At 37.1% G+C, this 13,893-nt stretch overlaps 2 protein-coding genes across 2 annotated transcripts; one reads left to right on the top strand and one right to left on the bottom strand.

Moving 5' to 3' along the window:
* Nucleotides 1-2,674: 2,674 nt before the first annotated feature.
* On the bottom strand, nt 2,675-8,938 carry LOC127876784 (uncharacterized). Its single transcript, XM_052422259.1, has 4 exons — nt 8,726-8,938; nt 4,171-4,272; nt 3,443-3,555; nt 2,675-3,033 (listed from the first exon to the last, which is right to left on the bottom strand). Exons 1-4 carry the CDS (start codon nt 8,897-8,899, stop codon nt 2,916-2,918), a joined length of 507 nt encoding a protein of 168 aa, XP_052278219.1. The 5' UTR covers nt 8,900-8,938; the 3' UTR covers nt 2,675-2,915.
* Nucleotides 8,939-9,398: 460 nt separating this feature from the next.
* LOC127876782 (uncharacterized) lies at nt 9,399-13,676 on the top strand. The gene is made up of 4 exons (XM_052422257.1): nt 9,399-9,566; nt 11,758-11,907; nt 12,652-12,721; nt 12,936-13,676. Exons 2-4 carry the CDS (start codon nt 11,763-11,765, stop codon nt 13,303-13,305), a joined length of 585 nt encoding a protein of 194 aa, XP_052278217.1. The 5' UTR covers nt 9,399-9,566; nt 11,758-11,762; the 3' UTR covers nt 13,306-13,676.
* Nucleotides 13,677-13,893: the final 217 nt, after the last annotated feature.

Here is a 13,893-nt window from a genome sequence, read left to right as displayed (position 1 = left end):
TTGCACAAAATAGGCCTTATATAAGCAAATTTTCATTTTTTTTAACCCCCCGGGGCAGGGTCAAATTTTACCCCAGGGGCATAATTTGAACAAACTTGGTAGAGGACTATAAGATGTCACTACATACTAAATTTGGTAGCCCTACGCCCAATGGTTATGGACAAGAAGATTTTTAAAGTTTGCACAAAATAGGCCTTATATAAGCAAATTTTCCATTTTTTGACCCCCCGGGGCAGGGTCAAATTTGAGCCCAGGGGCATAATTTGAATAAACTTGGTAGAGGACTATAAGATGTCACTACATACTAAATTTGGTAGCCCTAGGCCAAATGGTTATGGACAAGAAGATTTTTAAAGTTTGCACAAAATAGGCCTTATATAAGCAAATTTTCAATTTTTTGACCCCCTGGGGCAGGATCAAATTTGACCCCAGGGGCATAATTTGAACAAATTTGAAAGAGGTTCACCACATGAACATTCCTGAGAAATTTCATCACAATTGGACCAGTAGTTTAGGAGAAGATGTTTAAAGAAAAAGTTAACGCACGCACGCACTGACGCACACACGACGGACACAGGACCATGACATAAGCCCCGCTGGTCTTTGGCCAGTGGAGCTAAAAAAAAGAAAAATCAAGAGATGTGTTCGTCAGAAACACAATGCCCCCTATTGCGCCGCTTTGATTTTGTTGTTTTTTTTACCTTGTCCTTGAAGGATGACCTTGACCTTGAACTTCCACCACTCAAAATGTGCAGCTTTATGAGAACGCCGCTTTGAAAAAAGTGTTTTTTTTACCTTGAAGGATGACCTTGACCTTAAAGGATGACCTTGACCTTGAACTTCCACCACTCAAAATGTGCAGCTTCATGAGAACGCCGCTTTGAATTAAAAAAAAAAAAATTACCTTTGACCTTGACCTTGAAGGATGACCTTGACCTTGAACTTCCACCACTCAAAATGTGCAGCTTCATGAGATACACAGTGCATGCCAAATATCAAGTTGCTATCTTCAATATTGAAAAAGTTATTGCCAATGCTGAAGTTTTTTTCGGACGGACGGACAGACTGACATACACACATACTGACATACTGACTGACGGACAGTTCAACTGCTATATGCCACCCTACTGGGGGCATAAAAAGTAACCCTCAGCAAGACTAAAGTCTCCCATTTAGACCACTCGGCCATCCTTCCGGATACAATGTCAGGTGTACTTCATATAACTAATCCTCGTAGTTTCACAAAATATGACAACAACAAAACTCTCATTCGTTTGGCGTTGCAACGCTTTATTATTTTTCGGTTTTTAAATTGTCAAAAGATGCATATAATAACTATTTTAGAGCATGCTAAATGTTCAGTATTACTGTTTCCTACCAAATATCATTACTAAAACGAAAATTTGCGAATCTAAAACAACTTTTTTCAATTTTGTCAATTTAACCAAACGTGAAAAGGCCCCTTTATAGTCTAACAAGTCCACCTAGCTGGAATATGAAACCAGTGCACATAGTCAATCCAGTTGGAATATGTGCAGTTATGTGTGCAATATTGAAGAGTAAAACTTTCATTATACACATTCACACTACTGGTATTTTTCATGTTTACCCTTTGTGCCACGTTTTCCTACTTACATGTATTTTACACATATCGTCACTGTCGTTCTCAAACCTCGTAGCCACAAAATGCCAACTTTTCAGGAGAGAAAAAAACGTCTCAGTTTTTTATAACGATGTTTTAGAAATTGAAATTCTGTAAAAATACCAAACAAATGAAGCTGCAAGATATGGTACAAGCCGTAGACGCGTAAGTCGTACTTATATTCAGAAATCGTAGCTACGATATTTTGTCACCACAGTTTTGTCTGTTTTATGAGGTACGACAATTCGTCCTGATAGGAAACCTCGTAGCTGCAAATATAAAAACGTTTTTGTCAAATATGTCCAAAGGAAATGACGAACCTATAGGTGAAATGACGTCGCTACGACTTTTCGCCGTATTAAGTCAACAATCAAGCTACAACATTTCGTCAAGTGGCTTTTTCGAGGGCTCTGATTGGCGTAGAGCTACGATATATAGCATTAACAGGTGCCAGTCTTCATATATTCGGAAAATATGAAAAACTTTTTTTGAAAATTTTGGAGCTACGAGGTTTGAGAACGACAGCGACAATATGCAGCATCTCAGGATGGACAATATGCTATGATATTGATAGCCATGGCATATGCTATGTCTGTATAAATGTTTTTTTAAGGGAAAGATCTACATTTATTGATAGGCTAAATTTACAAAAGGTGTTAAACAATTAAATATAAATTGAACTGCACTGCGAAACAACTATGGAACAGAACAAAGATTTAAGAATGATTTATCAAAATTTATAGTGTTTTGTTCTCGCAACTGTTTTCTGTCAGCCTATTGGTAAACATTTATGTTATAAATTGTTAACAACTTACAAGTGATATACCGGTACAAAGCATAAGAAAAATCCTGACCTGGTGCTCTTTGTGAGCATAACAACAGATTTTCAGTTGTTAACTGTATTGCCATGTTCTGATAAAAAGTATTTATAAATTGCTGTCCTTCCACAGATTGTTGAATAATTAAACATTTAGTAATCCAAAACTGTAAACAGAGCCACTTTCTTAATATGATCTAAAAATCAAGAAACACTTTTCAGTTCCAGTTTTATTTTGAGATTTGGACAATCTTAATTTAACAACAGATCAACTGTTTTAATTTTCAGAAGGCAACACTAATTTAAACATTAAACGTAAACACAGAGAGTAAATTTAGCACTTGCATTAGCACTTAAAAACAATAATTATACAGAAATTCAACCATTCTTGGAGTGTATAAACATGAGCATATTTGCAATTATAAATAGACTGTTCCACATATATGTGCGTAGTATTTATTCATAGACCCAGTCGAACTCTGCGGGCTTCCATTCCTGGATCTCTCCCTCCTTGAACCAGTGGGAAGACTCCCTCTTTCCACTCTCCACACTGTCAGAGCCGTGGCAGATGTTCCTGAAAACACGACATACAACATGTGAGACGTCATGCAACTATTGTCTCAAAACTGAGAAACTTCCTGGAAATACTAGTTGCTTCGTATTTGTTTTGAAACTTATTTGTAGTTCCAAATCTTAATTCAACAATAAAATTAAGCAATATTGAAATACATTTCCTTTTAAAGCTAGAAATGTATCCATGGGCCTTGAATGTCAATGTAAAGCCCATTAACTCAAACATGAGAAATGTACGACAGAAATTGTGTGAACAATAAACACATAAATTACTACAAAACAATTGAATACAAGGTACGTATGTCCATAACTGTAACTTCAACGCATGCCCTTTTCCTATTGTTACAATAACATTTGGTTAAGTGCCATAGTTTAAATAATAACAAAAATATGAAGCCCCCTGATCGTACCTGCCGACATCGATGCAGAAGTCTCCTCGGATGGTTCCTGGGTTGGACTCAAGGGGGTTGGTGGCTCCCAGCATCATGCGACCCATCTTAACCACCTCCTTGCCCTCCCACACCTGCAAAACGGCAGTCAGACATTAACAATAATGCCCGTTCTCAGAACAAGTTTAACACAGCTCTAATTTCAAAGTCATTTAACCTTTCCCACTTAAAAACAACGTGAAAATGGCCATGTGCAAACAGCATAAAACCAGAACAGCCTGCGAGTAACTCGCAGTATGTTCAGGTTTATGTGCAGTTTGCTGCTCATCAGTATCTCTGGGTTAGAAATGAAGCTTTAAAATTTGAATCTGGTAAAAAAGATCTTTAATTATATGCAACTTTCTGAGGGTCTTCATATGCATCAAAATATGTATCTAAGTGGTAAAGGGTTAAATAAAACTGATAATCAGATTTGGAAGTCTGGATGATTGGTTGTATGGCACTTTTACTTTTTAACCAATGTTATGAATAACTATGTTTCCAAGCATTTTACAAACAGTCAAATGAATGATTTATTAATAAACAATACAATTAAATTTTAGACGATAAACAATGAATCAAGAAAATTACCAAGGATTCTTGCAGAGTTTTATAATGTATTTGTATATACAACATTTCCATGTACATTTTAAACAGATACAAATCCTATAATCTGGATCTCTGCATTCTTAAAGGTCAATGCCACTTACCATGCAAACCACTGGTCCACTGGTCATGTATGTAATGAGACCAGGGAAGAAAGGCTTAGACTTCAGGTCCCTGTAATGCTCTTCTAGGTGCTCCTGCGATGGCTGAAAAAGATGACAAGGGCTGTTTGTAAAACATGCATGCCCCCCATATGGGCTCTCCGTTGTAGTGACAGCCATTGTGTGAGTATGTTTTTGTCACTGTGACCTTGACCTTTGACCTAGTGACCTGAAAATCAATAGGGGTCATCTGCGAGTCATGATCAATCTACCTATCAAGTTTCATGATCCTAGGCCTAAGCGTTCTTTAGTTATCATCCGGAAACCATTTTACTATTACGGGTCACCGTGAACTTGACCTTTGACCTAGTGACCTCAAAATCGATAGGGGTCATCTGTGAGTCATGATCAATGTACCTATGAAGTTTCATGATCCTAGGTATAGACGTTCTTGAGTTATCATCCGGAAACCATTTTACTATTTCGGGTCACCATGACATTGACCTTTGACCTAGTGACCTCAAAATCATTAGGGGTCATCTGCGAGTCATGATCAATGTATCTATGAAGTTTCATGATCGTTGCCATTAGCGTTCTTGAGTAATCATCCGGAAACCATTTTACTATATCAGGTCACCGTGACCTTGACCTTTGATATAGTGACCTGAAAATCATTAGGGGTCAACTGCGAGTCATGATCAATCTACCTATCAAGTTTCATGATCCTAGGCATAAGCGTTCTTGAGTTATCATCCGGAAACCATTTTACTATTTTGAGTCACCGTGACCTTGACCTTTGACCTAGTGACCTGACAATCAATAGAGGTCATCTGCCAGCCATTATCAATCTACCTACGAAGTTTCATGATCCTAGGCATAAGCGTTCTTGAGTTATCATTCGGAAACCATTTTACTATTTTGGGTCACTGTGACCTTGACCTTTGACCTAGTGACCTGAAAATCAATAGGGGTCATCTGCAAGTCATGATCAATCTACCTATCAAGTTTCATGATCCTAGGCCTAAGCGTTCTTGAGTTATCATTCGGAAACCATTTTACTATTTCGGGTCACTGTGACCTTGACCTTTGACCTAGTGACCTCAAAATCAATAGGGGTCATCTGTGAGTCATGATCAATCTACCTATCAAGTTTCATGATCCTAGGCCTAAGCGTTCTTGAGTTATCATCCGGAAACCATTTTACTATTTCGGGTCACTGTGACCTTGACCTTTGACCTAGTGACCTCAAAATCAATAGGGGTCATCTGCGAGTCATGATCAATGTACCTATGAAGTTTCATGATCCTAGGCCCAAGCGTTCTTGAGTTATCATCCGGAAACCACCTGGTGGACGGACCAACCAACAGACCGACATGTGCAAAGCAATATACCCCCTCTTCTTCGAAGGGGGGCATAATAATTAAATGCATGGCCAAGATTACATAATAATAAGTATTGAAAACCATTTTATTTGGCTCAAAAACCTTCATAATGTGAAACCATTATTTTTCGCAACAAAATGTTCATGTTTTAGTCAGTGGACAAATTTACATTCAGAATAATTAATTATGTCTAATTAAAAACAACAACAACTGAATTACCACAGGCATGAAATACATTAATCCATGAATTAATCCTTTGTCTGTTTCGCAATCTAGATAAATAAAGATATTTCACAACTGACATTTCTTATCAAAAGCTAATGCATTAAATCTACATAGCCAGGGTTCTCAATAACTCTTAAGCCAACAGGCCCAAATGTGAAACCAAAAGGCCTTCTAGGGGGGTTCGGGGCTCCCCCTGAAAATTTAAAAATTGAGCACTTTATTTCCTGCGTTTTGGGCCATTTTATGGCTATTTTAGTGGTCAACAAGGCAGTTAAATTTGAGCATTTGTGTGTGCATTTTATGAATTTTAGCTTACAAAAGATAAATGGAAAAAGCTCTTTATTACTTTTGTAAAATTTTAACTCAACATGTGATGAACAGAACGTAAACATATTTTACTGCGTTTGACCGATTCCAATATGCGCCTTTTCATTGTTGATGTAATGCGTTAAGGGAGATAATGAAGCGACGTCTTTGCTTAATAGCAAATAGGAGCATAATTACCGAAATGACACGCAAATTTTAAAGTCAATTGCCGATTTTCCAAATCTGAGCAATTTTCAACCGGCCAAAATCTGATTTCAAACGGCCGATTTGGCTGGCTCTTATTGAGAACCCTGCGTAGCGTTGTTTTTGTTCCGGTAGAAAAGTAAGGACTAGGGCTAATGGTAAACAAATTTATTACACATTTTTGTTTTCAGGGATGTTGCAGCTTTATTAGCCAACACTCAGCAGATCAAAGACAATAACCTCAATAACTAGATGATGATAAACGGTGAACAACACCTAATTGAAATTGTTTGTGCACTTTTATTACAAAGAAATAAAAATATATATTGATGTGTATACGTTTGTTTGAGCAACATTTCATCAACAGTTGAGTCCAATGACGCAAATCTAGTTCAGTAAGAGGCAGGTTATCCTACAAACATGAGGCTCAGATTGAAACAGTTGATACTCTGAAGCAAGGCTTCAGATAAAATAATGTTTAGTGTGATAATCTTATGGTTTAGCGGGTAAAAGAAACAGGATTTTACAGGAAATCACTCACCACTTATGTCAATATGCAGCTTATTAATTGTACAGGTTTTACGAAGTTTTAAGCATAAATAATAATTTAACAATATGAATAAAAACAACGCTAATTGTCCTAATTTGACCTGTACCAGTACAACCCCCAAATTGGTGAGGAAAAATGTTGATTTATTTTTTATGATTTCTTCCTCTACCAAGTAGTTGCAATAATTCAACTCTCAGCTTTATAACCCAGAGAGTTGCAATGCGCCGTCTATTGTCCAAAGGCGATAATTTCATCACCACTGCAAAGGCTACGGACCACTGATACTGCAAAAACTAATCAATGTTTACCCGTCTAAAGCACACTCATGCAAATGGTACAATTAAAGCAAGAAATAGTTGCTTTTCATTAACTTTGTTAATATTTTCTACGCTCTATCCACCATATTAGAACTGTTGTAATGTTGCCTACAGTGTCGCTAACATTTAGGTCGCAGAACATCAATCTTTTGCACATCGTGATATTTGATGTACCCCTAAGTCAATAATGATGTCGAGAGTCGTGGAATATCTACACTGTTCGAAATTTCAAAATGAAAATGACAGCAAGAATAGTGTGTTGAAATATCGCCGTGCTTTTGAGGTTGCATGCAAAGGATAAAGTCCGTAGGCTGCAATAATACAACTCCCAGCTATTGACCCTCCAGATTGCTGGGAGTTGCAACTGACAACCCGATTTTCCATAGAAACTCGCCGCCCAGAATCCGGGCTGCAGTTTAATCGGGAATATTAGCCACATGAACTATTTTCTGGCATAAATAAACACACATAGATCGTAAATATATCCATAATGCGCAAGTTAAAACAACTTACATAATATGTTATGCTCGCATAATATTGATATTAATCCAAAGTTTCAAACACGTCAACGGTTCTTTTAAATGTGTATGTTTTGGCAATGGACAAAGCCGAGTATTCCGAGTAATTCCGAATTCGAAAGTACGCTATAGACTATCTCCGGAATCCTCGGCGAGATAGATCTCGTGTCTTGTCTACCAATCGTAATATACTGACTATCTCCGGAACATCCATAAGATAGATCGAATTGTCAATTCAAAACTTCGGCTTTGGGTTTGATAACGGTTTTGTATACAGTTTTTCTTTTGAGTATTTATCCACAATTCACTCGCAAATTGATATCGGTAATAACAGGTATTGTGTTTGTAACGATGTATTAGGTTGATTGAACTCGATTTTATAGACATACGGGAGACATTATTTTTTTACATTGAAAAATGGGTTATCAAGAAGAACTCTGGGCTGTAGGTATGTTCTTATTAAAGCTCAGAGCATTGATGAAGAACTAGTTAACTTAATGTGTTTATGAAGTTTATTCATCGCTTTCCTTAATTGGTAACAATGTCTGTTTAGTGATGCACACAAAATCTGTGCGAAGATTTGCAATTGTCTTATGAAGGGGTGCATATGGACTCCCAGAGAGTACGTTTATATTGACTATCTACCAAGAAGAACTCTGAGCTGTATGTATGTACTCATGAAAACTCAATGATTTCAAGAGGAACTATTCCAAAGATTAATAAGTGTTAGAAAAAGCTTAAAATTATATGCCACTCCACATTAAGTACATATTTAAATTCTTTATATATGTCTATATTATAGTTTTTGACAATTTAATTTCCTAGTAGTGTATTTATATTGTCAAACCCACATTTTTTCACAAAATAAATATGCGAGTTATGTGACATGTGAAATATCGACTTAAATTTAAAAAAAGAGCTTAGTGATATGACATTTTAATACTTTCGACGAGCACAAATTCCCTTATAGAAGTCATGTTTGACGCACATTTGACCTTGAAGATTGAACACCGTTCTCGGTACAATTATTTTGACAATTGCCTTCTAATAACCTACCCGGCACATTTTACAGGCGACAAGTTTGTATCCTCGGTTCTCAAAACGCTTCATAATTTCACCCACAAGGCCCCGTTGAACCCCATCGGGCTTAACCATGATAAATGTGCGTTCGGATCTCTTGTCTGCCATTTTTGCGAAGTATGAAAGTACAGCAAGCAAAGTCGCGACCATGTGGTTCGGCACCTTAATTGGAAAGGTTGTGCACGCAATTCAATGACGTCACCTTCGTTTCAAGATAAGACAAATCGTTTGCAAATCAAGACGGCCAAACCCGATTAGATGCAACGGTCTGCACGGCAAACTAAAAGATACAAGAAAATTTATTTAACGTCGGACATGATAAAAACAAACATAAGCTAATAGCTGTTTTCATAAAAACCTAGAATTTAATATTTAGAGAAAAACTTAGCAAGAAATTTCTTTGAGTGTAAATTAAAAGATATCTTTCGATGCAGCATTTCTTGCAAAAAAGACGTTCAACTATTCTGATGCAGAGTGTTTCAATGTTAATTCCCAGTGGTGTCATGTGTTATTGTGAGCTGTCGTAGCTACTTTGCGTCTATTTTACTGTTTCGACCTCAGTTTGCAACTTACGACATTCTATTTTGCACTCCCCAGGCAAGTTTTGCTACATTAACGCGATACAAACGTTTATGGCAAGGGCGACAACTCGTACTCGTAGACAAAGAGTTGTATTGGTTTCGAAAGCGGGTCACCCACGCTACTTAAGTGGTGGGTTAAATGGAATGATGTACACAAGACCGATATTTATTGAAATCTGAGAAGAGCAAAGGCCATATACCTGTCGAAATTTAGTTGTTGTAAATCGGAACAACAGGTAATACAAATTTGATTTGCTTGCAAGTAAATATTTCCTAGCAACGGTGTTATTTTAAAACTTGATGTTTTTTGTAAGTTAGTGATGCATTGTTAAAGCTCTCGGTACTTTCGTTTTGTATGTTTGAATGATTTTCTTATGTCGCACTAAAACCTTGTTCTTATGTCCTGCTTTTGCAATTACTTATTCACTTTATTGCATAAATTATCGGAATTATTTTATGTTTACAAATGAAATTTAATTGCATTAATTAATTGCCGTATCTTGACCACATTCTTACGTATGACTTGCATGCATGAGTTTTCTTTTGTATCGGATGATTATGAAAGCTTAGTAAATATATTTGTCATCGGTGAACATAATTGGCAAAATATGATTTCGCTATAATAATAGTGTATTTTAAATGGAACACAACCGTTTTAATAAGAAACAGAAAACAAGTTGCCGATCGGTTGAATAAACTTTCGAAGGAACCGGGACTTTCAGAACTCAGAAATAATTAAGATGAACTAGTCTCCGAGAAATCATGGCTCAATGCATGGGCGTAAGGTATCGTCACAGATTAACACAGGCTGGGACGATACGTTACGCATTTGCATTAAGCGCTGTTTTCCCAGAGCGCGGCTCAAATATAAATGCTGACAGGAACCTTCTTACACTTCCGCTTACCTATGAGAACTGGATAAATTAGGTGGCCCGTCATTCAATGACATGAGGCCTGCTTAGAAGTAATTGTGCGTAGAGATATGTACAAAAGTATTAATGATAGTAAATGCCAGTTAGACAATAGCCCGAGTTTACCAGAGTGACCGAATCAAAATATTTGTGTACTGAAACATTGAGATCCGCGGGATGCGTGGGATGGTATATTTAGTAAATGCATAATTGTTCACACGAATGTATTGCAAACAACACTTGATTCATATAGCGCTGATTTGAAAGGTATTTTTAAACATAGCATTCAATCTATCATATCTGTGTTGAAAGTAAGTCATGTCGTGAAGCTTTAAAATATTTTACAGTGTTCATGTTGCGTAACGGGCGATTACATTGTTCCTTGGCGCAAATACATGAAGGTGCGACTAAACTTGACAATACGTTTAGTTATCAGTTCAAGACGATCACAGTGCATTTGGGAACTTACATGTTTCTCTTGAGGGTATATGTATTAAAATGACACTTAGGAACTTAGCTGTATAGCTTTCCACATCCCCACGTTCACTCAAATACGCTATGCATCTAAATTGTAGTGACAACGGACTACCGGTATATACCACGCGTTCTGACGATGAGCACCGCTTTCTTATTGTTTGTTATGACAAATTCGAAAACATTAATTGCAATGTATTAAGACTTAATTTATAGTAACGTTTCCTGGCTTGTTTTAAATGCTCTAATACGCAGTGCGTTTTTTCCTACGTATTCCGCAGGAGGGAGAACTTAGAGCAATATTATAATGAAATTATGGCATTAAGATATGAACAGTATAATGATATTATCTTGACCGAATTCCACAAATGTAACAAAGACGATAAGACCAAATAATGAAGTCTTTATGGAAGTAACATATCCAATAATTTAGACACATCTTTTATTGTATTGAATGGATTGTAGTGCATTGTAGTAAAATTACAATAATCAATAAAGATAAAGACCCTTCGGAATTTGCTGTATGCAGTATGGCATACATACCTGGGGTACATACCCGGTACTCTTGTTTCAATTAATGTAAGAAAGCTTGTAACGGCGGCATTGGTTTAGGAAATCGGATGGATTGTAAGAGTTGTATTTATTTGTTTGAAAATTAATTTTATGTTCAATTAGAACTTGAGTATTCAACACCCATATCTATTTGCACTTTTTGCGGTCTACTGTGCCTAATTATGGTACTGGTAAACGCAAAAAAAAATATTTTTAGAACATTATGTAGTCGTTTGCACAAGGTAAGCATACCGGGAAAACTTCACCGAACAAGGCCAGTAACAAAAGCGTGTCCAAACATCCCTTGTGGTTGTGTGTTCCGAGTAATATAGGCATCGCCTCGTTGAATAGGAACGAGGACCAGTATGTATACATATGCAAGAGTTACACATATTTACGGAATATAAAACGATAGGGCGATTCGTAGATTTGCTTATCAATCTCGTATAATTTTCCATCAATACGTGTGATTGTGTTTTCTACCTGACAGGAGCGATGACGACTATGGACCGCGCAATCCCCAGCTGGGTTCGGAACTGGCTGCTGGTCTCCAGCGTCATCTGTATCATGGACGGCTCCTTCTGTGTGCTAAGGCCCCACTCCCTACCCGGGGGTAGCCTCGAGATCTTCTTCTTCGCCTGTATGTACTAAGTGTTTGTCTAAATACATGGGGCATTACTTGGCACCTTATTAAAGTGATATGAACTTTCCGGACCGTGCTACGTGTACAACGACATTTATGTTATTTCATCATGGTCATAATGCACAATAATATGAGCCGCAATCTGGGAAAACGGGGCTCAATGCATATGAATAAAATGTTTTCCACGATTGGCATGTGCATTATAAACAGGTTAATCAGGGACGACACGTTCCGCTTTTATAGAAATTTTCATTTTTTCATTAAAAGGAAGTCCCTTCTCAACAAAAATCCAGTCTTTATGGAAAGTGTAGTCGCTGATAAGCATTTGTGAACATGCATTAAACCTGGTTTTATGGAAAGTGTAGTCGCTGATAAGCATTTGTGAACATGCATTAAACCTGGTTTTCCCTGAGTGCGGCTCAAATGTTTTATGAATCAGCTTTTGGAGCGAATTGACTTTGAAATAGTTTTAGAAATTATTTCAAGTTAAAGAATTATAGAACAAGAGTTTATTATCAATTTCTATCTGTTCGAAGAGTACATTATACTATGAAACTGTTTTGAAGCAAGCACTCTAGAAAAGAGCTACGTTTCGTTTATTGACATGCATAACGGAAAAACATCCAGATTAGTTTCATTTTCTTCTTACAAATATTGAATATCAATTGTAGAATATTGGCATTCAAGTTTAATAACTGTAAATGGAAATATCTAAAACAATAGAGTAATTTTTTTATACAGACAAATACTACATTGGATGGGACAAGCATTACGGTGATGCAACCGATTCCTTTGTATGGGCACAGGGACTGTATGTATTTTAATTGACTGCATATTTTTTTCTTCTTTTTAATGTCAAAGTTCTTGTGTAAAATGGCTCAATTTTTGTGTAATGCGTAATTTATATTAATAGTGTTTGCTGTGTATGAACAAGTACGTCCAAAACGATACTCTTATATTTTTGACGTTATTTCTCAATAAAACCCCCACGATATTTATATTCCACGTTGTCTCTGTGTTCAAAGCGGCAACATCATCGAGTCGATCATTAACCTGGTAGTCTACTTCAATGTCCTCAAGTCGGTGCGTGTCACGAAGCTTCTAGCCATCATCGTCAGCGTCATGGTGGTCTGGAAGACTGTCATTTTCGACCTCTACTCGTTGGACGTGGGGACAGGCGGCCACACGTTCGACTTCTTGTCGGAATTTATGGTGTTTGTGCCCTCCCTCATCTGGATCCTCGTGCCCGGCTACGTCGCCTGGGTGCTGTGTGAAGACTTCTTGCCGCCCAGACAGCAGAAGACCCCGAGTCGGAAAGCGGCAAACAACAGCAGCACTGCGAACGGCGAGGATACGCCGAAAAGCCCATATAACTTACGAGTAAAAAGAAACTAAGAATTTTAGACATATTTTTCAAGTATGGTGATCTCTTTGAAACTGTAAACTGTCGAAATTATTCATGCATGTACCATCATCACCATTGCCTTTTTACATGATCTATGAACATTTTTTTTTCAAAAATTTCTAAATATTGTCATAACATGCATGATATAAGTGTACATTTGTTAGCTCAACTACAGGTTATATGTGTGTGAGAGTTTGATTACATTTACATTAAATAGTGTTTTTTCTTCGACATTTATAGCTAGCAATTAAATGATCTTTACAGATCATTAACAATAAAACTGTACTTTTCAAATGTATTTTTTTATTTGATACGTTGTGTTTGTACTTCCTATAGGTCTTAATAAAGCTTTCTTTGTGTATGATGTTTAACCATGTATCACGCCATGCCAACAACAAATCCCAGTGGACAACACGCTGACCGTTCGTAAAACTGAATATCTTCTTGTTCAGTGGTCTAGCCTTTTAGAACTAGACTTGAACATGCGGACAAGTCCAACTTTGCCGGTGGGTCCGTAGTGACATGGCCACGGTAACTACCCGGTATGCTTAGCCAACAAAACTTGAAAATCACGGGCG

The sequence above is a fragment of the Dreissena polymorpha genome, chromosome 4 (assembly GCF_020536995.1).
Source record: "Dreissena polymorpha isolate Duluth1 chromosome 4, UMN_Dpol_1.0, whole genome shotgun sequence".
Classification (NCBI taxonomy): Eukaryota; Metazoa; Mollusca; class Bivalvia; order Myida; family Dreissenidae; genus Dreissena; species Dreissena polymorpha.
The sequence above is the reverse complement of the archived record's forward strand: the minus strand, read 5'-3'. Positions and strand labels throughout refer to the sequence as shown.